Below are 24,050 nucleotides of genomic sequence, written 5' to 3'. Positions count from 1 at the left end.
GGCTCAACATTCTATCTACAGAACTACCTAGCTGCCTCTAGGTAGAGGGTGCACATTAAGAAATGAAGGTAATGTGAAAACAAAAGATATCAATACAATAAAATAATATACCCTTCTCCCCCATGCAAAGCCCCATATCACTGCATTCAAAGTGTCATTCTGTGAACATTACTGCATATTACTGATGCTGAAGGTACCAGCATCCTCCCAGTCCCTCCTGGACTCTTCATTCATTCTCATGTCTAGGTCAGTTTATTTTTGCCTTCTTAATACGTCTTAAATATGCACCCTTCTCTCCTCTGATACTATCCCCACCTTGGTGCAGACCCTCACCACCTCACTCCTGGATTATTGCAAGAGCTGCTGTGGGGCTTGCCTGCTTCTCTCCTACTGCAGTAACTGAGACCTGGGGAATTTCCTAGATGAGTCTTCCAATCCTCATCTATTTGGGGAATTTTTTGAAATCCACACACAGACACAGACATAGACAGACAGACAGACAGACACACACACACACACATACACACACACACACACACACAGGAATTTAGGTAGGTTAGGATACCTTCTCTAAGAGGGAGCCAAGATGTGGCGGTGCAGGGAATATTGGACTCGAGTCTGCATTCAAGCTATGTGCTAGGCTCTTTGCTCAGGACACCCAAACTTGCAAATTGATAGCCCCTGCCCCCAAGGAGCTTACATGCTAACAGGGGAAGACAACACATAAAAGGGAAATTTAAGGAGAGAGAAGGCACCACAGGGCCGAAGTCAGTAGCCCAACTGGGAGGGGAATGAAGCATGGCCAACTTGGTCTCATACCCCAAAGGGAGGCCCCTGGAAGGAACTCCCCAGTGGGAGAAGGGAGCCCGCAGGTTGGAGGGAAGATGTAGGGTGAGAAGGCAGCTGAGTCATGGGGGCAAAGTCAGCAGAGTCAGCAGCCCAGGTGGGAGGGGAATGTAGGAAAAATAGAAGTGATCAGGGTGTACAGGATAACTGGATGTACTGGAGGAAAGGAGCATTTCTAAATGGTGGCTGAAATTCATCCCTCAGCTACCATGAGTTATCTGTTAACTATTTTCCATGGCATTTTTTAAAGTTCTTAGTGATGTCACATGGACCACTGACTCTGCTCTCTCAGAGGCTGGCCTGCTCCTCCAGTTTTAGGGCTGTTCACCGCTACCACCTTCAGTTTGAGCCCCCATTGGCTAGCTTCTATCCATGTATCACTAACAATGGAACTGCTTTTACAAAAGGGATATTTACTTTGGAAACAGAACAATAAAAATGTACAAACACCGTCCACCTCCCCATTCCCTTCAGGACACGCTTTCCCCCACATCACTTCAGTCTTTGGGGACAGCAGGCTCCACTCAGCTCAATTCCTCCGTAGTATTGATCCCACCAATCAAATGAGATGATATTTGTAAAGTGATTAGTCCAGTGCCTGAATACAGTAGGTGCTTTTCCTTTCCTATTTCCTTCCTTTCAGGGGCAGCCAGGTGGTACAGTAGACAGAGTCAGGAAAACCTGAGTATAAATCTGGCCTCAAACACTTGCTAGTTGTATGATCTTGGGTAAGTCACTTAACCCGTATTTGCCTCAATTTTCTCATCTGTAAAATGAAGATAATATTAGTGCCTATCTCCCAGGGTTGTTGTGAGGATCAAATGAGATGATGATTATAAAGTGCTTGGCACATAGTAGGTGTTATATAAATGCTGCTGCTTATTATTCTTCCCCACCAAGCTCGTCTTCAGAGGTGACCTCACTGCCAGATGAGTCCTTGCCCCAGCTACAGATGGCCTGGAGCCCTGGAGGCCCTTCCTTGCTCCTTGAGGCAGAGAGGCCAGACCTGGATTCTGGAAGGATGGGATGAGGAGGGAGACTCCATTCCCTTCAGGCTTCAAGGATATCAATGCTCACTGGCTCACACCTCAACTCTGGACTGCAGGTCAATGGGACAAGGCTAAAGTTGGCCAACAAGCCTTTGTGAATGATGAGCAGCCAATCAATGAGCCTTCTCTTCATTCTGTGGATAGCTGACCAAACCAGTTCTAAAATGTCTACACCTGCTCCAGTCTCTCTCAGACATTTCTCCAACATGTGTCATCCTGATTCTTCTAGAACATGGGAAAGCCAATTAGGAAACATAGAACTGGGTTTCCCAGGTTCTCCATGTGGAGAGACACCATCCTGGCTGCTCTGCCTGTCCACCAGACCCTATCACCCTGAAATAAAGCAAAAGGCTTGAACCCAAATCTCTGCTTTTGTGAACTAGAAGCATTTGAGAGACAGTCTCTCTCCTAAGAGAACCCAGGAGCCGTACAGGTTTGAAGAAAAGTGATTTTTATTTTCATTTAATAAAATAGGCTGTGTTAAAAAATATAATAAAATAATAAAACTAGCAAAAACCAGCCAGCCCACCACTAACATTTAGTGCAAATCCTGCCATCCCCAAAGGGAGCCATAGGGGGAGCTAGACATTGGTCTCAAGTCCAAGTAACCGTCCCATCCGCTCCATGTTCTTGTCTATCGTCGCCTGGCAGGTGATCTCCTTGGCACACTCCATAGGAAACCAGCCCCTTTCACCGTCCCGTAGCCGTTCACCTTCATACCAACCTGCAAGGAAAACCTGATAATCAAGCTGCTAAGTGTTTGGAGAGAGCCTACCCATCTTCCTGAGCTCATGTCTGGCCTCAGACACTTCCTAGCTGTGTGACCCTGAGCAAGTCACTTAATCCTTTTTGCCTCAGTTTCCTCATCTGTAAAATAAGTGGGGGAAGGAAATGGCAAAACCACTCCAGTATCTCTGCCAAGAAAACCCCAAATAGGGTCATGAAGAGTCAGACATGACTGAAAAGGACTCAAAGACAACTATGTTCAGCCCTGGGTTAGGTGCTGGCTGGGGGGGAGACAAGAAGGCACGGGATTTGTTCTCTGTTTCAAGGGGCGCACAAATGAAATTGATTTGTATTCCACTTTACTATTTGTGACTTGGAATAGGTTTTCATTTTGTGGTTACGGTTTGCAGTTTTTCAGTGGAAAATTATTAGCTGTTATCCTTTGAATACTTCTCTGTTAGGGAATGGTTCTTGGTGTTACTTGCATCCATTCTTGTCCATTTTGGATATTTGATTTATTGATGATCAAAAATTTAGAGCTGAAAGAGACCTAGTCCAAATGTTTCATTTTGCAGATGAGGAAACTGAGACACAGAGGTTTAAATGGACTGCTTGGGGTCACAGCTGTAGAGAGAGCAGAGACAGGGTATAAACCCAAGGATCATATGCCTGGAACTTGTGGGGACCCTAGCCCCATTTTGCCCAACCTCCTCATTTTACAGTTTCAGAAACTGAGGCCCACCGAGGTTAAGTGACTGGCCCAAGGTCGCAAGGAGTAAATGTCAGAACCAGCCTTTGAACCCAGGAGCTAACTCCAAGTTCAGCATGGATTATACCACATGGTCACTACAGCACATGCTCTTCTGACTTTTCCAAATGTTTTAGGTGAAAAGGCTGCAGTTTAGTGGATTCATTAGGAAATCCCTTCCTGGTACAAATCCATGAGAAGTCTGTGGTCATTTAAAAAGTACACTGCCAGGATTACCTGTTTGGGTCAATGTATTGGCTCCTCTGACGCATACTTTCCTGGGTTTGGGGATTAACCAACATATTTATAAAACAATCCTACGCTTCTATTAGAGCTGATTACCACCAGTCCCCAGCCCCTCTCCACCCCTAGAAGTGGGCAAGAGGCTCTCAGAAGACTTGCAGTTACTTACACACAGCAAACACCTGAGGACATGATGAAGAGGCTCCTGACCTGTACAGCTTTGCGAAAAGACCCGAGGCCAATGGCCATACATCCTGACAGTCTGTGACGTGCTAAGAAGAAACTGAAAATGGCATTTTCTGGCCTTGAATGTACCCGAGCTCTGGGGAGCAGCTGCATGACAAAGAACATGTACCCACCGTCACTGACATTCTGGTAAACCAAGACCACGTCTGACACCTGAAGGGAGAGCTCGTCCGGCTGCTTGGCCGTGAATGTGCGGATGATTTCCACCTGGGTCAGCACTAAGGCAAAGAGAGAACTCTGAGTGAACTTTGAGGGAGGGAAGACGGGAGTTCTTTTAAAAGCAAAGAAAATCAATATGGTCTACAGCCGCTCTGCCATCCTCTTTAAGCCAAGACAGAGCAAAGTGTATAGAGAGAATGAGAAAGTCATTCTAACTTTTTAGAACATTCCTGTTACCCCAGGCCAACTTGTCCTTTTTCCAGATGGGCAAACCAACACCACGAGTCTTCCAAGATTGAGTGTCTAAGTGTGGCTAGGCTCGAATGTGGTGCCTGATGAGAAGCAAGCCAACGAACAATGAGGGCACTGAAATAGATGATGCTGCAAGGACGGGATGCCTAAGCCTAACTTGTCTTGGGGGTGGGAAGGAAGCACAGATGATACTTCAGTTGTTACTCAAGAAATGTCCACCAGGGGACAGCGCTTCTCAGTCGGCCACAAAATCTCTTCTACTTACTGGTCCTGTCCAAGCTCTGCCGGTCACTGCTCTGCCCCAGGGCAGTTATCCAGCGGGCTCGTTCACTCCTAGGAATAAAAGAAGAAAATTGGTTTCCCAGTCTCAGTAGAGCTCCTTCCATTCTAGATCCCCAACTTGCTGCAGTGAAGAGTGCTTGATTTAGAGTCCTGGGACCTGGGTTCTAATTCTGCCTCTCTGGCTTGGCATGGTGGACTTGGAATTAGGAAAACATGAGCTTAAATCCTGTCCCAGATAATTACTAGTTGTATTACCTTGGGCAGGCCACTTAACCCCTATGAGATCTCCATTTCTTCGTCTGTAAAATGGGGATAATAGCACTTCATAGGACTGTTGTGAAGATCAAAGGAGATAATTCATGTCAACCATCAGACACAGCCTCCATGACCCGACCCCCTCCTGCCTCCCAGCTTTTGTCTTCTGCACACTCTATACCTGAAAGACACCTATCTCCTTGCTGTTCCCCTGACTTCTTGTCTTTTTATTGGCCAATTCTGTCCCTCCTCACTTCCACCTCTAAGAAGCTGGGCTTTCAGCCCCAATCTTATCTTCAGCAAGAAGCCTTTACAAGCCCTGCCCTCTTCCTGCCCCATGTACCTCCACCACTCAGAGCCTTTCCTCTGAGATCACCTCCCATTGACACGGCAAGGTCTTGTATGGAGAGGGTTTGCCCAGATGTGGCGCCTCCCCAGTTAGAATGAGACCCTTGAGGGCAGGGTCTTTGTTTCTGCCTTTCTTTGTATCTCCAGCTCTTGGCACAGCGGTGGGCACGTAGAAGGCATTCAGTAAATGTTCACTCACTGTCGGCCTTTCTGGCCTTCCTTCCTGCACTGCAGAGCCCCGGGGACGCCGTCTTATTTGCTGTTTCCACAACACAAATTCCAGCTCCCAACTCCACATCTCTGCACTGGCTGTGCCCCCTGCCTGGAAGGCTCTGCCCCCTCACCTGTGCCTCTAACATCCCTGACTTCCTTTGAGGGTGGGCTCAGAACCCACCTTCTTCAGAAAATCTTTCCAGGTCCCCCAGCCACTAATTCCATCCCATTTCAAATGTTTTCCACCTCATTTACATAGTGCTGAAAGGTTTGCAAAGTGCTTTATAAATAGTATCCCATTTCATCCTGACAACAACTCTGCAAGGTAAATGCTCTTATTACGCTTATTTTACAAACAAGGAAATTGAGGCAGGGTTTGAACTCAGGACTGCCCCCATCCACTGTGTCACCACCCTGCTTCAAAGAAGGTGATAAATATTAGCGGTCTTGAGAAAAATAAGTTTTTTAAACAAAAGTCCCAAGCAAACATTTTAATTGTTATTGTCTGCTGGGACTCCCTTTTCTAGCTTTACATACACACACACACACACACACACACACACACACGCATGTATGTATACACACATATAGGTATATACGTATGTATGTATGTATATACACATATGTGTGCATACATATATATCCCCACACACATATAGAAATACACACACACACACACACACACGTTTTTTTTCCCCCAAAACTCCAGAGAAATTTAAAAGTCTCTAATCTCTCAGCAAGGAGGACAACTTACGGAGAGGTACCTGAAAAAGACCACTTAGCGCTTCTATAAATACCCTTGCAACGCAGCCAGGTTTTAAGCATCATTTCTTTCCATCTTCGCTGGCTCTGAGGTTGCCACATGATACAATATGCCCCAAACAGGCCTGACTCATCCCTCTCTTACAAAAGCCAGGGTCTGTGAATGAGCCATTAGCTGTCTCCCATTCTTTTCAGGGCTATTCCAAGCTTTGGAAGAAAACCCAAACCGCAAACATTTGTAGCTAAGGCTGTGTGTGGTGCACCCCAATGCCAGTTTGTTGTGTGTCTCCAGCTTCCACCAGGACAGATATAATCATTCACTTTTGTGGAGGGAGTTGCTCAGATGCTGATAGCAGCCCGACACGGCAGCCCCTTCTCCGAGACTGGCAGAGGACAGAACAAGACAGTTCCTGTGGCTCTTGTCTGCGGTAGAAACTTCTGGAAATGCTCCAGTGAAGCCAGATCCCCTCCTCCCATCTCTGATGCTGTAACACTCCACAACATCCCCCAGGACTTCAGATAAACTTGCCAGAGAGTTTGGGCTCTGGACCTTGGGGAGCACCACGGAGAGCACCACCAAGCCTTCCTTCCCAGCTTTTCACTACAGGGAGCAGGACAAGAAGGAGAGCTAGGAACAGGGAAAGTCAAGCTCTCAAACCCGAGGGGGAAGGGGGGAGGGGGAGGGGAAGACACACACACACACACACACACACACACACACACACACACACATACCGCTCATTAGACTCCCAGGATGAGAGTCTATGTGATACAGGGGAAGGACTGCTAGATTCAAAGAGTTCCAGCCCTGGCTCTGCCTCTACCTGGGTGACCTTAGGAAAGTCCTGTGATCTCCCTGGGCCTCAGTTTCCTCACTTGTAAAAGAATTTAGCTCAGAGGCCCTAAGAGGTCCCATCTGGCTCTAGGTTTATCTGATCCTGGGCACAGGGCCTCTTTGCCTCTTCACAGAAGCAGAAAAGGTATGTGTCCTCAAGCCAACACTGGAGATCTAACATTTCACCAGAAATATTAGTGAATTAATCATTTCTTGTGGGTAAAACACTTACAGCTGCAAAACACATGCATACACAGAAACACACACATGCAGGCAAAGAATCTGTTCGGCTAGGAGTTACTAGCAAGTAAGACAAACAATAACTTTACAGGTCCAAGATGGAGGGGCCATGCCTATCAAACCCAACCCTAAATTGGTTCAAGTGGACCACAAGCCCATAGGGAAGCATTTGACAAGGTTTGTGGTCCTGCTGTGGCAGTCAAGAGGCGGAGGTGATATTTGGCTGCATTAGGAGACAGTCACCTCCCTGTGCAGAGCCAGGGAGGTGACTGCCCAACTACATTCTATATTCAGGGGAAGGGAGCACGAATTTTTAAAGCGCCTACTATGTGCCAGGCATGAAAAATATTATCCCATGTGATCCTCACAACCCTGGGAGGTAGATACTGTTATTTGCTCCATTTCATAGTTGAGGAAACTGAGGCAGACTGAGGTTAACTGTCCTGCTCAGAGTCACACAGCTAGTATGTGTCTGAAGCTGGATTTGAACTCAGATCCTCCTGACTCCAGACTCAATACTCTCTCCACTGCACCACCTGGATGTGTTGGGGTCAGTTCTGGACAGGAAGCATATTGCTAAGATGGGGGAACATGGAGAGGAAGGTGTCCATGCTGATGAAAATTCATGCCATATAAAGGCCCACTGAAGGAGCCTGGGATGTTTGGCTTGGAAGAGAAGATTTGGGGGAAACATGGAAGCTGTGGCCAGGTGTCCGAAGGACTAGGAAATGAAAAGGGAATAAACGTGTTTGACTTGTCTCAGAAGTCACAGCCAGAATCACTGAGGCCAAGAGCCTGACGTAGACGTGCTATCAGGACAAGTACTAACACGTAGCTCGGTCCCAATGTGCAAAGGGGCTGCCCCGAGAAGTGGGGGCCTCCTCCTCATCCAAGGTCTTCAAGTAGAGCCCAGATGACCAATGGCTGGGTATTCTGTAGGGCAGTCACTTCCTCAGGAGACAGGCCAGACTGGAAGGGCTCTGAGGTCCCTTCCAAGCAAAATTCTGTGATACTAGGGGGTGTAAAGTGATGCTTGTGGGCCTCATGGAATGATGAAGAGGAAGAATTCAGAGAGACAGGAATGGTTTGTATGAACTGATGCAGAGCAAAGAAAGCCCAACTAGAAAGTCCCAAGTAGAAGAGGAGGCTGTGAATTACAGTGCCTACTCATCTGTACTGGGCATCTTCCTTGGGCACCTGCATGAAATTATGCAAGATGGAGGAGGTTTAAATCTGAAATATTTGGAGAGTGGAAGGAGCTGCCCCATCCCTCATTATCCCAGGATTGTCGTAAAGACAAAGGCAGAAAATGTATGTCAAGTGCTTAACACGTAGCAGCTACTTAATAAATGTTTGTTTCCCTCTTTCATTATTGTGGGGATCAGACAGGATAATGTCAGTTTTATTTTGCACCTGTTGAATATTATGTCCATGTCATCTAGTAAGAACACAATCATTCCTTTTACCCAGTGAGGCCTTCCCCTTTCCTGCACTGCCACTCTGTCCATTCAAAGCTGGCTTTCGAGGTGATTCCATTTGATCAGAATGAGAACCTGGATATTCCCTTAGTAATAATAATGACAGCTAACATTTCTATAGCACCTACTGTGTGCCAGGGACCAGGCTAAGTGCTTTACAAATATTCTCTCATTTTATCCTCACAACAACCCTGGGAGGTAGCAGCTGTTATCACCTCCATTTTACAAATGAGGAAACTGAAATAAAAGAAGGTTAAGTGACTTGCCCAGGGTCACACAGCTAGTAAGTGTCAGAGGACAAATTTGAACTCAAGTCCCCCTGTCTTGGGCAGCTAGGTGATGCAGTGGATAGAGCATCGAGCTTGGAATCAGGATGACTCGTCTTCCTGAGTTCAAATCTGGCTTCAGGCACTTACTAGCTGTGTGACCATGGACAAGTCACTTAACCTTGTTTGCCTCAGTTCCTCATCTATACAATGAGCCAGAGAAGGAAACGGCAAACCACTCCGGCATCTCTGCCAAGAAGATCCCCAATGGGGTCATGAAGAGTCAGAGAGGACTGAAACGACTCCACAATGACACCTTTCTGACCCCAGGTTTAGTGCTCTATCCACTGTGTTACCATGCTCAGGCAAGAAGGCAGGCATTACAGGCATCATTCCGCCCACTTCACAGATGGGGAAACTAGAGCTCAGGGAAAATTAAGCGACTTGGCCTGTCGGCTCACGGATGATAAAAGGGAGAGTAGGGGCTCCATCCCAGGTCTTTCCCAACTCCACAGCCAATACCCTTTCTACTACTCTGTGATGTAATGGGTGGAGGGTTCTGCTGGCTCTTGTGGACACCACGTGGCCTCCTGTTTTAGTTTTCCCAGAGGCTGCTCTGTGCCTCTGAGGTCATCTGAACAAATTTGGCTTTTGAAAAGCATCTGCAGCCATGAGCTTTGACAAGTCTTTCTATCATCAGGTGAAGACCCTGCCTCACACGAGCCGTCATTTAGGGCCTTACTTCATTAGAGGACACATAAAACCCAACGGGGCTAACCCTCCACGCCCGGTCCACTGAACGAAAAGCCAACAGAACCCTGCTTTGGACCTTACTAGTAACTAATTCATGGCCTTCTCATATGAGAGTTGTTCATTATAGTGTGTTTGCCCCTTATTTCCCCACTAGAGGATAAGTGCATTAAGAAGGGAGTCATCTTTCATGGAACGTGGTGTGGTAGGAAAAGTGCTAGATTTGGCATCAAAGGTCCTGGATTCAAATCCTTTCTCTGCTCCTTACTCCCTATGTAACCTCAGGGGCTGGGCCCTGCCTGTCCTGCCTCACTGGGGCTTGGGTGGCACAAAGAAAAACAATGAAAGATTCTGAAAAGCATTTTAGAAATATGAGGCATCATTATCCTTGTGCTTATATTAGAAGCAGCCAGGGAAAGAGGTCTAGATTTGGAGTCCAGTCTTGAGTTCAAATCTTGCCTGTGACCTTAGGAAATCACTGAACTATTATCGGCCTCAGTTTTCTCATCTGTAAAATGACAAGAGGGTTGAATCAGATGCCTCTAAGGTCCTTTCCATTTCTAATTCTATCAATCAATAATCCTGCAATGTGAAAAGTGAATGAGTTCAAACTGGACAGATATTTTCCCATGTAAACTTTTTCTTCCCCAGTTTGTGGCTGATTTTTTAGGCCACTAAAACTCATCTCACCATTTACAGTTTCATGAGATCATTTGTTTCCTGTTAATTAAGCCATTAAGAGCAGCAGGAAACAAGCAGAAAAGCCTGGGCAGACAAAGCCCCTTTCTGTGAGGGGCCCAGGACCGGCTTCTGTGGGAGGTTTACAACAGGCCCCCTTTCATCCCTCCTCTTGTTCACTTTGTTGAGAAAGATAGTTTGGGGAGAGGGACATGGATCAGGCTAGGAGGACTGTGTTCCATCTGCAAAAAGCACCAGGAGAAAGAGGCCCATGGTGCATTCCCGGAGAGCTCCCATCAATCTAAAGATTTGATCTGATGGACACAGACCTCTGCATTCTACTGTAAACTTAGGAAGCTGGGGACAGATCCTGTGCACCAAGGGCTCCAATATCTCTGCCAGCTGCAGCTGTTTGGGCTTCCCTGTAACGAGCTCAGACAAAGGAGACCCTCTGGCTGGCACAGCCCTCCCGGAAGATGACGAGGGTGGGGAGGAGGGCTGAGGAAGTGACTGCCATAAAACATCCTCACTTGGAAAAAACGGTGCCCTTCTGCACTTTCTACCAGATTATACTATTGTCTTGTTCACAATAAAAGAGTAAACTCTACCCAATAAACAGAGATGGTGTGCTATATTTGGGTAAGACATCAAAACTTTTTTTTGGTTGAGCAACAAAAGAAATTTAAAAGTAAGCAGAGTACACAGGAAGGTGACTTCAGTGGTTATAGTGCAGAGGATGGTGGCAAAAACTGAATTAAGGGGGGTGACTTCCCTGAATGTACAGCACGTGATTGATGGAAGCCCAAGATGGCTGGGAAGAGAATGAGTCAAAAGGGCCCCCCCGGTGCCTCTTCAGGTGCTGCAGTCTCTGTAACCCCAACAGCCAGAGTTACTGAAACCCAGAGGGGACACCATCAAGGGCTCCATGTCAGAAACAGATACGGTTTTATCAATGGTAATTATACTAGAGGATGCAGATGAAACAATTCCACCACTGGTTAGGCCAAGGGGGAAGGGAGGAAGAGCGGAGGAAATACGTATTTATATAGCACCTACTGTGTGTCAGGCCCTGTGCTAGGCACTTTACAAATATCATCTCATCTGACCATCATAACAACACTGGGAGGTGGCTGCTGTTATTATTCCCATTTTACAGTTAAGGAAACTGAGGCAAACAACAGTTAAGTGACTTGCCAGGGTCACGCAGCTAGTATTTGAGGTAGAATTTAAACTCTGAGCCATTGTACCCTAAGAACCACCATCCCTTTCTTTCTGATTTGCAGCTGAAATACCCTCTCTGTATTGTTTCCTTCTATTAGGAGGTGAATCCTTGAGAGCAGCGATGTCTGTTTTCTTTTTGTATCCAGCTCTTAGCACAATACTTTGTATATAATAAGCACTTACTAATTCTTCTTTCTTTTTATCCATCTGTCATCCAACCACCCATCCATCCATCCATCCATCCACCCATCCATCCATCCATCCATCCATCCATCCATCTGTCTGGTCTGGTGTGGTCCCTGGTACTAAGAAGGCACTCAATAAATATTAATTAAGTGATTGGCAATCAAGGCCCTTAATCAGATCAGCACAAGGCCACCCCACTCCCTATCCAGAGTGGGGAAGGGAAAGAAAAATGGAAGACTGAGATGTTGTTCAGAGATCAACTCTTCCAGGGACGGATTTTAGCGTTTTTTGTTTGTTTGTTTGTTTGCTTTTAAATTTTAGACAATTCTTTGTTTTGTAAATGAGAATTTGGAGAGCAGGAAAATCCTGGAGTCACTCATTCCCTTAGCAATTTGTTGTCATTGTTGTGGGCACCAGGTGGCGCCATAGTGCACAGAGAAATGGGCCTCGGGTCAGGAAGGCTCATTTCCCTGAGTTCAAATCTGGCCTCAGACACTTACTAGCTGTATGCCCCTGTGCAAGCCACTTAACCCTCTTTGCCTCAGTTTCCCCACCTGTAAAATGAGCTGGAGAAGGAAATGAAAAACCACTACAGCCATGATGAGTTGGAAACAACTGAAAATGGCTAAACAACAAGAAAAATCCTTCTGGAGTCACTCCCCCTCTTAGCAAACTCTCGCCTAAAATAAAGCTAGGTGGTGTGGTGGATGGAGTGCCAGGCCCAAAGTCAGGAAGACCTGAGTTTAAATTCTACCTCAAATACTAGCTGCATGACCCTGGCAAGTCACTTAACTGTTGTTTGCCTCATTTCCTTAACTGTAAAATGGGAATAACAACAGCAGCCACCTCCCAGTATTGTTGTGATGGTCAGATGAGATGATATTTGTAAAGTGCCTAGCACAGCACCTGGCACACAGTAGGTGCTATATAAATACGTATTTCCTCTGCTCTTCCTCCCTTCCCCCTTGGCCTAACCAGTGGTGGAATTGTTTCCTCTACATCAGCCTTCATAAGCCCTTGAGAAGTTATTTCCAAATGCTGATTAATAAATGATGAATACACTTTGGTTCTAGCAAAGACTTCTGCTTCTTCCACAGGTTACTCGATTAGCTTGCATTACATCTTTCCTACCTTGAGTGGGGAAAACCTTTCTCCACGCCCTCCCTTCTCCATTCCATCCTTCCCACAGCCACCAGATCAATCTCCCCACTGCGGAGGTGTAACAGGTCGCTCCTCTGCTAAAAAAATCTGCAGGGGCTCTCTACTGCCTACTGAATAAAATACAAAGTCTTTAGGCTGACATTTCGTTAGCAAATGTCATGAGATATTAATCAGTTCATGAGTCCAAAAGCAGGAATGTGATTTGAGAATTCATTATGACAATTAGAGCTTTCAGAAATGAGGAGGTGACAGCCTCACTTCGTATATCTGGAGTATCATGCTGTGGAGATCATTCGAAGATATAATCTATAAGCAGGCATTCCCTACGTGCCAGGCACTATGCTAAGTACTGAGGATATAAAGAAAGGCAAAAAAAAAAACCCTTATCTTCTAATGGGTATAAAAACATATACATTTTTTTTATTTTTGGCTAGGTAATGGGGTTAAGTGACTTGCCCAATTCACACAGCTATTAAGTGTTATGTGTCTGAGGTTGGATTTGAACTCAGCTCCTCCTGAATTCAGGGCTGGTGCTCTATCCACTGCTCCACCCAGCTGCCCCTAAAAACAGATCTTCAAAAGCAAACTAGGTACATAAAGGAGGAATACAGGGTAGGTGGAAGTAACCGTAGGGGAGAAGGCCGGGGGTCCTGCTGAGGCTTGACTTTAAGCCGAGTCTTAAAGGAAGCCAGAGATTCCAGGAGAGAAGGAGGAGGAGTCAGTACACACGTCAAAGAATGGAAAGGTGCGGAGACGGGAAATGGGGTGTCCTGTTCAAGGCACAGCAAAGAGGCCAGTGTGGTTGAACTGCAGTATGTATGTAGGGGAGGAAAGGTAGGAAGGGGCCAGGCGGTGATGAGCTTTACATGCCAAACAAAGGACTTTATTTGATATTGGAGGTAACAGTAAGCCTTCGGAGTTGACTACTACTGGTGGACTGATTGGTCAGTTCTTCCATTAGGTGAAGGTCATTTGAAGGACACTAGGATGTTCAGCCTGAACATGAGAAAACCAGGTTGGGGCTAGGGATGAAAGGAGGAAGGTGCCGGCTGTCAAGCAAGTGAAAGGTTGTCACAGAGAAGAAGGGGAAACCAGTAGCAGTGGATGGAAGGTGAAAGGAGACGAGTTTAGGTTGGATTTCAGGAAAACCTTCCTACCAATGAGAACGACCCAAAGTAGAATAGGCTGCCTTGGGAACCGGTGGGTGCCCTTTCACCGGAGGGCTGCAAGCAGCAGCGGGCTAACCACCTGTCCAGTCTGTTGTAGTGGACGTTCTTTGTCAGGTGTGGGTTGGCCTTGGTGACCTCTCAGTGCCTCGATGAATCTTGAATTCTAGGATCTGTTTGTTCAGCACCATGAGGGATACAAAGGTAAGAGCAGTCAGGTTTCCTGCCTTCAGAGCTTACAATATGGTGGGAGAGGCAGGGCTGAAATTCATAACAAACGGGAGCAAAAGAATCACGGAAGAGGATGTGGGATAGTGCAGCACAAGCCTTGATTGTATTCCCAGCTCTGCCGAAGAGCCGCTGTGTGACTTTGGGTAATTAACCAATTTCACTTCCATCCATCCATCCACCAATCAACAATCTCGGATATGCAGGTGATACCACTCAAATGGCAGAAAATGAAGAAAATTTAAGAAGCCTCTTGATGAGGGTGAAAGAGGAGAGTATATAAGCTGGTTTGAAGCTTAACATAAAAACAAAACAAACCGCAAAAAACCCTAAGCTCTTGGCAACTGGTCTCATCACTTCCTGGCAGAAAGAGGGAGAAAAAAATGGAAGCAGTGTCAGATTTATACTCTTGGGCTCAAAGATCACTACAGACTACCACTGCAGCCATGAAATTAAAAAACACTTGCTCCTTGGGAGGAAAGCTATAGCAAATCTGGACAGCTTTCTAAAAAGCAGAGACATCACCTTGCCAACAAAGGTCCATGTAGTCAAAGCTGTAGTTTTTCCAGTAGCTCTTGAGGCTAGCTTTCTATCGCCTACATTAAGTGCTCTAGATACAGATAGGGAGAAAGGAAGGCAGCCTCTGCCCTCAAGAAGCTTACATTCTGACAGGGAAATACAACATTTATAGGGGAGTGGTAGCCAGAGAAGAGGGTTTGGTCAGGGAAATCTCAAGCACAACGAGTAGAGAAACTGATCGACAGGTTTGGTTTTCTTCCCCAGGAAAAATCCTGTTAATTTGATTACTCTTCCTAGAGCCAGAGGCGGAAAAGATGTATGCAAATGTCTGTGGAGGGTGTAAAGGAGGGCGTTCTAAATGGCAGCATGCCATGAAGATGGCCAGGCAGTCACGTAAGGGGTCTGGGTCAGGCTAGATGAGGTGAGATGTCACCAATCAGAAGTCTCAGGAATGAGCTGGAGTAGTGGTAGCCATCACATACCAGATGAAGACTGTGAACCAGGGTCTTCCTGGCTCCAGATTTTGCATCTTTTCCTCCTATGCTGAGCTCAAAGATCCCCAAAACAAGGACTACTACCCAAAACAGTCCTCGGGAATTGATAAAGGATTTCGATAACCACATCCAACAAACCTAACCCTGACTCAAGCATTTCACTTCTTACTTCACGTGAATTACTGAATCACGAGAAAGAGACAGAGAGACAGAGACACAGACACAGACAGAAAGACAAAGAGGCAGAGACAGAGAGAGAGGCTTCCCAAAAGAGAATTCTGCTAATATCCACCCCACTCCTCCATGCTTCTGCGCCCCAAGGACTTACTGAGTCTCAGCTCCCAGGAGCATTTCCACTTTCTCATTTGCATGGTTACTGAGAACGTCAGAGTAAACAGGTGACTGGCAGAGCTCTGTCTGGAATACAGCATGGTGGAGCTGTTCTTCAGGGGAGAAGAATTCATTTCTTCGTGGTCCCAAGGCTCCACCAACAGCTGATCCCTCAAAGAATAGTCATTGACTGTATAACTTTCTTCACTACAAGAAAAAGTAGAAGAAAAACAAGCAAAAAGAGATTCAGAACCCCTCATTCTACCCATCAAAATAGGTTACTTTATCTTGACAATGCTTTCAGTCTTGGTCCTAATTATGCCTTATCTTACTGTTTCTTTTGTAACTTACAATATTTCCTAGCATCTGAGAGAAACATAAATAAGGGTACAAGTTTCCTGGTTAGAACACATCTCATTTTTTTTATCTGAAAAGAAGGATTTAGAACATTTTTATATGAAATAGGACACAACCATCCATATCATATAGTCATTCTTGGATGATATAAATTATTACTACAGAAATAAATAATTTCTCCTTTTTTTCCCCTCTCCTCTAAATATAAATGGACCACTTCTGGCAGAGCAGTAGAAAGACACTGGAATTGTTCCATCCTTACACAAAGCGTAACAAATGATTCAAAAACAGTCTAGTTCACCCAAGAATTTATGAAACTGCTTTTTATACATGTTTGTTTCTCCCCAAGAGGAAAATAGTCTTTTGTAAAAAATTTTGCAGTCTTTCCTACCCATATTTGTCCTTTTAAGAAAGCAAAGCTGACAGTCTCTTATAAAACCAAGCCATCCATTCATCTTCAGAATTGCCTTTGATGTTGAGGCTAATACAATCTTTTTGAAAATATGATGCTTTTTGGTCTATAGAAGGCAGTGCCCTCAACAGAAAAAGGTTAGTTTGTAGGAGGGTAGGTAGGTTAGGGGTGGGGTGAGAGGTGGGGCACATAAGGCTGATGAATTAATATGTTTTATGCCACATACATTGTTGATAAAAGAATAAAACTGATTACAGATTATTTATAATGGTATTTTGACACATCAAATACCAGCATGGTAATAACATATGGGGAAATATGGGAGAGAAAAACAAATTTACATTTAGTTCCTGTGATTCTTTTCCTTTCCTCACCTCCCAGTTTCTGTGAAAAATCCTTTAGCTTAAAATAAACTTGTAGGTCAGAAAACACGAGGACATTGTTCCTGGCCATGCTATGCTCAGCTGAATCATACGTGGGCAGGGGAAATGAAGCCTTCCATCAGAGTTTCAGGTGGCACCTTGTAGACTGATGAACGAACAGAGATCTCACGCCAACCTACCACAGCTAAGTAAAAAGGCGCTGGAACACACGTATTAGAGAAAGGAACTTTGAGGCTTAACACAATGGAAATGCCTCCAAAGACTCCAATATAAGGTACTTTCACCTTCTAGGAAGTTATTGATAAGAGCATCAAAATAAGAGGTCAATGCATTAAGATTGGCTATTCCAGAGGAATAACCATTTAAAGTTTCATAAACAATATATGGAAATTCACATTCTTTTTCTATTTTTCTCTCTAGTCAGAAAGAATATTAACTCAAATGTCTGTGAGGTACTTTCTATCTGGTCATTGGATATGTAGAATTCAATAAAATGTCCATCCACCTAACAGGAAAATGATAAATTTACTGACAGTTCTATTGATGTGTTTATTAACAACTCATGTTGCTGTGTATAGCTTTTTTAAGGCTTCAGAGAAGTCTTTACTCACAACAGCCTGGTGAAGGAGGCAGTGAGGGTATTATTATCCCCATTTTACAGAAAAGGGCAGCATGGTGCAGGGATACAAAACTAGGCTGAAAGTCAGGAAGACCTGGGTTTCATTTCTGCTTCTGACACTTTTAGCTGTGGGACAAAACCCATCACCTGGGAGGTCTTTAAGCATCAGTCTATAAATTACAGAGAAGGTGCTAATCTTCATTGGGGGGGTGGAGTTTTGTCACTCAGGCAATCCCATACTACTAAAATTCCAGGTGCACTCCCTGTCCCAATTTAAAAAAAAGGAAACCAGATCTTAGAGAGAAGTGAATTTCTCCCAGGCATCAAGCTAGCTCTCAAACACTCAGTGCTCTAACAACCCTTGAAGACTCTACTTGCTGAGAGGTGCTGACCTGCTTTGGTAGGGGAAGTTCAGTGACACATCCAGTCATCATCCCCATCCCTATGCCCATCCTCATCCCCACCCCATCCCCATCTCCATCCCCATCCCCATCTCCCTCCCCATCCCCATCTCCCTCCCCATGCCCATCTCCATCCCCATCTCCATCCCCACCTCCACCTCCACGCCCATCTCTATCCCCAGGCCCATCTCTATCCCCATGCTCATTCCTATCTCCATCCCTCTATCCCCTTCCCCACCCCCATCCCAATCCTCATCCCCACAAAGTTGATGAGTCTCAGAGCCTGGATATGAACCCATATCTTCCCTACTCCATGTTCAGCTCTCTTTAAATACTGACTTTCTGCAACCAGGCATTCCACCCCAAGCAAATGGCTTCCATTAAGAGATGCGGTGTCTAGGACTAGTGAGGTGAGGGACTTGCTGTCCTATTACCTCATCAGGCCATATGCTGTGCTCAGTTCTGGACACTGCATCTCAGGAAGGTCATCAGTAAGCTGGAAAGTGTCCAGCAGAGGACAACGAAGGAGATGAAGAGCCCCGAGTTCATGGCATGGGAGGATGGTTAAAGGAATTGGGCCTGTTTATCATGAAAGGAAGACTTAGAAGGAGAACATGATAGCTACCTTTGGAGGGAAGACAGGTGGAAGGATTAGATTTGATTTACTCGGTCCCCTGGGCCAGAGTCGGGAGCAATGGGAATTATCAGAGGGGCGCATGTATCCTTTATGAAGGGAAACATATCCATAGTGATTAGAGTTGTACAAAAACAGAAAAGGTTGCCAAGGGTCTGGGGGAGGAGGGGGCTGTGGGATCCCCTCCTTAGAACTTCTCAGGCAGCCTGGATGCCTGTTGGGTATAGTGCAGATAGGAGGCTTATTAAGGTTGATTACCTCTGTGATGGGCTAGGTAGCCTCTGTGAGTCAATCAAAAGGATATTTTGCTTCTATGGTTTTACTTCCAAAATAAAAAAAATGGTGACAGAGAGTTTTCTTTAATGAGTCTATACCGACAACCCCAGAAAGTGATTTTTACCATTGGAGGCATTATTCAGTTCTTCTAGGATTGTATGTCAAACTAAAACTGGGTGAAAAGTTCACTTTAATTACAGAAAAAAAGAAATCTCTTTCATAAGACAATAATAGTACAGTCATTATTTCTTTATCCTTATTGGCTGTTATTCAAATCTCACAAAGTAAAAAATGTGAAACCTTAGCCAGTACACACACACACACTTCAAATTCATTCATCTATTCATTCACCCTCACAAATCCTAGGTCCATAGTAATCCAGTAAAATCATGCCCTGCCTACCCCAGCTAGTTAAGTTGGGAGGTTTAGCAGCTAGAAAGAACAGTTTAGTCACTTTACAAAAGGTGCAATGAGGCCAGCCAACACCTGCCACATCTCCCGCCTTGGAATCCATAAATTGTATTGTACTTACACCTGGCAATTGATACTTAAGAGAAGATGGAAGGGTGGCAGGATCTCCACCCTGGTTTAGAATGCCTGCATGACATTCCTGAATTCAAGCCCTTTGCCATCATGGTTTTCTCTACTCTAGCTAGTCCATTCATGTCCAAATACAGCAAGCTAGACTGAGTGGGAAGAAAATTTTTCAGTGGGAAATTGCTCATTAGACTTCCTCATCTCTTTACATTGTTGACCTCTCTTTATTGAAATAGCAGATGGCAAACAGTTTCTGAAACAATTTGTGTCATGTAATTAGGATATGGAATTGCTCAGAAAGAAAAGAGACCAGTGGAAAAGTCCCTTTTCCCTTCAGTGAGAAGCTTATGTGGTAACTTCCTCTGATTGTCTCGCATTGCCTCCAAGTTCACCAGCTGTCCATCCACACCAGCTGCTTCAGAAAAGCAGCTGGCTGCCCTGAAGGCAGCAGCATCAGATTTGTATACGTAAGCCCACTGCTGTCTCATTTGAACAGCCACTGGGGTCTCTAGTGAGACCAAGCCAAGTGCTTGGTGATGGTGCACTCAGTTGGGAGAACTGTCCTGATAGGGAAAGACCACAATCATGGAGTAAGATGGGTGGTTTTCCATAGTGGTAGGTCAGAGATGAAAGGAAACAATCCCTGCCTTCACAGAAAACACATTCTACCTGGGGAAACAGCATGCTCCACATAATACATACAAAGCATGCTCATGGGCTCATAGGGGTGGAGCTGGGAGGGAACTCAGAGACCATCTGGTCCAATCCCCTCATTTTACAGACAAGAAAACTGAGGCCAGGGAGGGTAAGAGATTTTCTTAAGGTCTCATAGGTAATCAGGAATAAGGTAGAGTTTGAACTCAGATCTTCTGATGTCAGTCAATGCTCTTTTCCCTGGGACTAGGTTGTCTCTAAATACTGGGTAATTTTGTGAGTCTGTGTGTGTGTGTGTGTGTGTGTGTGTGTGTGTGTGTGTGTGTGAGAGAGAGAGAGAGAGAGAGAGAGAGAGAGAGGGGGAGGGAGGCATCAGCAGCAAGAAAGTTGCCAGGGACCCCACATAGGAAGAAGGAAGAATGCCAAAGGGGAAGTGGGAAGACGTTGATTTCTCAGAATCTTTGCCAACCTCATAGTTTAGCCAAGGACCAACACTGGAACTGTTCTCTCCCCAGTCCTGCTAAACATAACCTCTTCTGGGCCAGCCCCCATTGGATCAGAGCATCACTGACTTTGAGCTAGAAGTCATCAAAGTCTAATCCACTCATTTTACAGGTGAGAAGACTGAGGACCAGAGAAGTCACTTATTTGTGACAGTCCAGCCACTGGTATCTAGTACTATAGCAATTGGTCATTAGCATTAGAGTAAGGTCATTAATATCACAGAGATCGGCTCCCTATTATATTAGATTATTCAATTACAATGGGAATTTTATCAGGATGATTTTTAAAATAAACATAAAAATAGATGGATTTTTAAAAACAAACATTAAATTTCAGAGTATGGCCTGAAGATGATAGTTTTAGTCAATTCTACTCTTTCTTTTATATTTTAAATCTCTCTCACCATCTCTGCTGACTCCTTTCCCATTGACTTTGAAATATGAATAAGTTGCCCTTATCCTGAATAAATATTCAGCAACCTTCCTTCTCTTGATGATGACCATCCTATTGCTATCTATGGTTTCCCTCCAAACTTTCTGAATTACTAGACTTTCCTTTCTCCCTTCCTCTCACCTTAATTTACTCCCATATGCCCAACTACTTTCTAACACTTATTTGTATTTGAAGGTTCTACTGTCACCTAAACTAAAGAAAAGCTAAATAAACCTACACTCATCTCTCCCCTCTTCCATAAACTTCCTTATTTCTAGGGGGGAAAAAAGCCTTTGCAGCAATTTTCTCTGATAAAGGGGGGGGACAAGCATTTATTAAACACCTGCTGTGTGCTAGGAACTGTATAAATATTATCCCATTTGATAAAGCTTTCCTATCCAAGATATACAAAGAGTTGATTCAAATTTATAAGAAAAAGACTCATTCCCTAATCAATAAATAGTTGAAGGAAAAGCACAGGCACTTTTAGAGGAAGAAATCTAAGCTCTCAACAACGATATGAAAAAAAACGCTCCAAATCATGAATAAGTGGAGAAATGCAAATTAAAGCAACTCAAAAGTTCCAACTCACAGTCATCAGCTCAACAAAGGTTGTAAAAAATGCAAAATGAAACCTGTTGGAGGGGATGCAGGTAACAGGCACACCTGTGCACTACTGGTGGAGCTGAGGATTGCCCTAGCCATTCTGCAAAGCAGTTTGGAACCATACACAAAAATTCATTCTTTGGACCAGTAATACCACTATTGGCCTAGACCCCAAAGAGATCAGAAAAGGAGGAAAAGGACGCATGCATACAAAAGTATTTATACCAATACATTTTTTAAGCAAATAATTGAAAACTAAAGGGTATCCAGGAATTAGTGAATGGTTGAATAAATCATGATACATCAATTTATTGCACTGCAAAACGACGCAGAGAAGAGTTCCATAAAAATTGGGAGGTCTTGTATGAACTGATGAAAAATTAAGTGGCGAGACCCAAGATCCCAATTTATACAACAGCAATAACATTCTAAAGAAAATACCTTTGAAATGTGTTAAGTGCTTTAATCAATGCAATGACCAGGATCCCAGAGGACCCATAATGAAGTATGCTTCCCACTTGCTGACAGAGATGATGGACTCAGGGTACAGAAGAAAACAAACATTTTTGACACTGCTGATGTAGACACTTGTTTTGATTGATTATATGTATTTTCTATAAGGGTTTTCTTTTTCAATGGGGGGCCTGGTAAGAAGAAGAGGAAAATTGTGAAAGGGTTGACAAAAAAAGAGAAAAAGAAAAGGGTAATGTAAGTGATGAATTTTTGAAAAAAGCACAGAGGAGAAGAAAAGGAAGTACAGAAGGAAAGAGATAGCCAGGAACTCTGAGAGTTATACATTGAATTTATTTTATACTTAAAAGGAAAAGCAAAATAGAGACTCACAGTTTCAATTCACAATCTTCTGTTTCCTGTAAAACGTACTCATTTTATTTGCAGTTTACATTCAGAATAAAAAAAAAAACAACTAAAAGTTCCCACTTTCAGTTGACCAAACCAAACCAGAATTTCAAAACCGGACTCACCTCTGTTTCTTGTCTGCGATGCTCACATTATTTGATAATCACCTTTTGAGACTCTGCTGTTATAACAACTGCCTTCACACCAGTCTCCCTAACTTCTACAATCTCTTTTTTAATTCTTTTTTTTAGCTAAATCTTGAAAACATTTGATGAGTCCTCATTGCTTTACTCCCTATTTACCCCTTATTAGTGTGGTATAATGAACAGGGCCCCAGCTCTGGAGCCAGAAAAGCTGTAGTCAATTCTGACCTCCGATGCTTAATTAATTAATTAATTAATTCAATAAATACTTATTAAGTGCATACCAGGTGCCAGACACTGTGCTTAATGCCTGCAGACCCTTCGTCTCACTGGGTCTCAGTTTCCTCATCTGTCAAACAAGGGGGTTGGACTCCATGCTCTAAAGCTAGGATCCCATCTTTCCAATCTCAACTGCTCCTCCTCTAAATAAATCCTTTGGCCTTCAATACTAAATCAATACCAAATCAGCCAAAGCTGATTTCCATCCCAAAGGTACATACCTTGTCATGTTTTACTTCTGTGTCTTTGCCTACTACTGTTTCTCCTACAGACAATGCCTTCCCCACTCTCCAATACGTTACCCACCCTTCTGGGCTTACGACAAACCCTAACTACCCCACCAGGCTTTGCTGGACCACCCTAGCTGCCATTAGTAGAATTTTGCACTTCATGTCTGTGACTTATATTCTACTTCTCATTCATTTTCTTACATGTGGAGTCTGTTACCTATGACTTAATAAATAACTCTTAGGAAGATACATAAGGCACATACAGGTTAAATGATTTGTGCAGGGTCCTGAGCTAGTAAAGAAATCTCGTCTTGTTGACCTAGGCCACACTCACTCAAGGACAAAATATGAGCTCCTTCACCTACCAATGCACAAATTGTGAGTTACTCTTTCATATGTACAGGTATTAGCTCCCACGTCTAAAATGGAACTTCTTTGAGATTAGAGACCTGTTCACATGCTTCTCAACGTTGCCCATAAGTAACAAGCACACAGAGAGGTTTTTCGAACAATTTCTTGTTGATTAATTATTGCTCTACCTCTATAATCAGCTTCTACATTTCTAACCCTGGTGTTCAAAGCGATGGCCCCAGTGTGTTCCAAAGTCCTTAACTCATTCAAAATAAATCTCAATTATATTCAATTTACTGAACTTTTGGTGGTCATTAGCCAGAATAGCAGCTAGGTGGCACAGTGCATAATAACTGAGTATGGAGTCAGGAAGACCTAAGCTCAAATCCGGCCTCAGACAGTTACTAGCTCTATGCTGGAAGTCACTTCACCCTGTTTACCTCAGTTTCCTCATTTGTAAAATAAGCTGGAGAAGGAAATGGAAAACCATTCCAGCAACTTTGCCAAAAAAGCCCCAAAAGGGGTCATGAACAGTTACATATGACTGAAAAACAACTGAACAACAAGAAGCCAGGAAGATCAATTAATTCTAACGATCAATTTTCTGACAATTACAAAGTTCTTTTGATTGGGAACAAAGCTGTAACCCAGCCTTTATCGGCCTTTTTGAACCACTGCAATGTTCTTTAAAAT

At 44.2% G+C, this 24,050-nt stretch overlaps 1 protein-coding gene across 1 annotated transcript in view; it reads right to left on the bottom strand.

Moving 5' to 3' along the window:
- Nucleotides 1–2,325: 2,325 nt before the first annotated feature.
- ARHGEF26 (Rho guanine nucleotide exchange factor 26) overlaps nt 2,326–24,050 on the bottom strand; it is a 140,857-nt gene continuing 119,132 nt past the window's right edge. The window contains 5 exon segments of the mRNA XM_020988927.2: nt 2,326–2,619; nt 3,972–4,076; nt 4,535–4,602; nt 15,680–15,734; nt 15,737–15,888. Of these exon segments, the coding sequence (XP_020844586.1) occupies nt 2,477–2,619; nt 3,972–4,076; nt 4,535–4,602; nt 15,680–15,734; nt 15,737–15,888 (523 nt within the window). The 3' untranslated portion in view covers nt 2,326–2,476.

Source organism: Phascolarctos cinereus, unplaced genomic scaffold (genome assembly GCF_003287225.1).
Source record: "Phascolarctos cinereus isolate Bilbo 61053 unplaced genomic scaffold, phaCin_HiC Scaffold_7;HRSCAF=346, whole genome shotgun sequence".
Taxonomy (NCBI): Eukaryota; Metazoa; Chordata; class Mammalia; order Diprotodontia; family Phascolarctidae; genus Phascolarctos; species Phascolarctos cinereus.
This window is presented reverse-complemented; position numbering and strand designations above follow the sequence as displayed.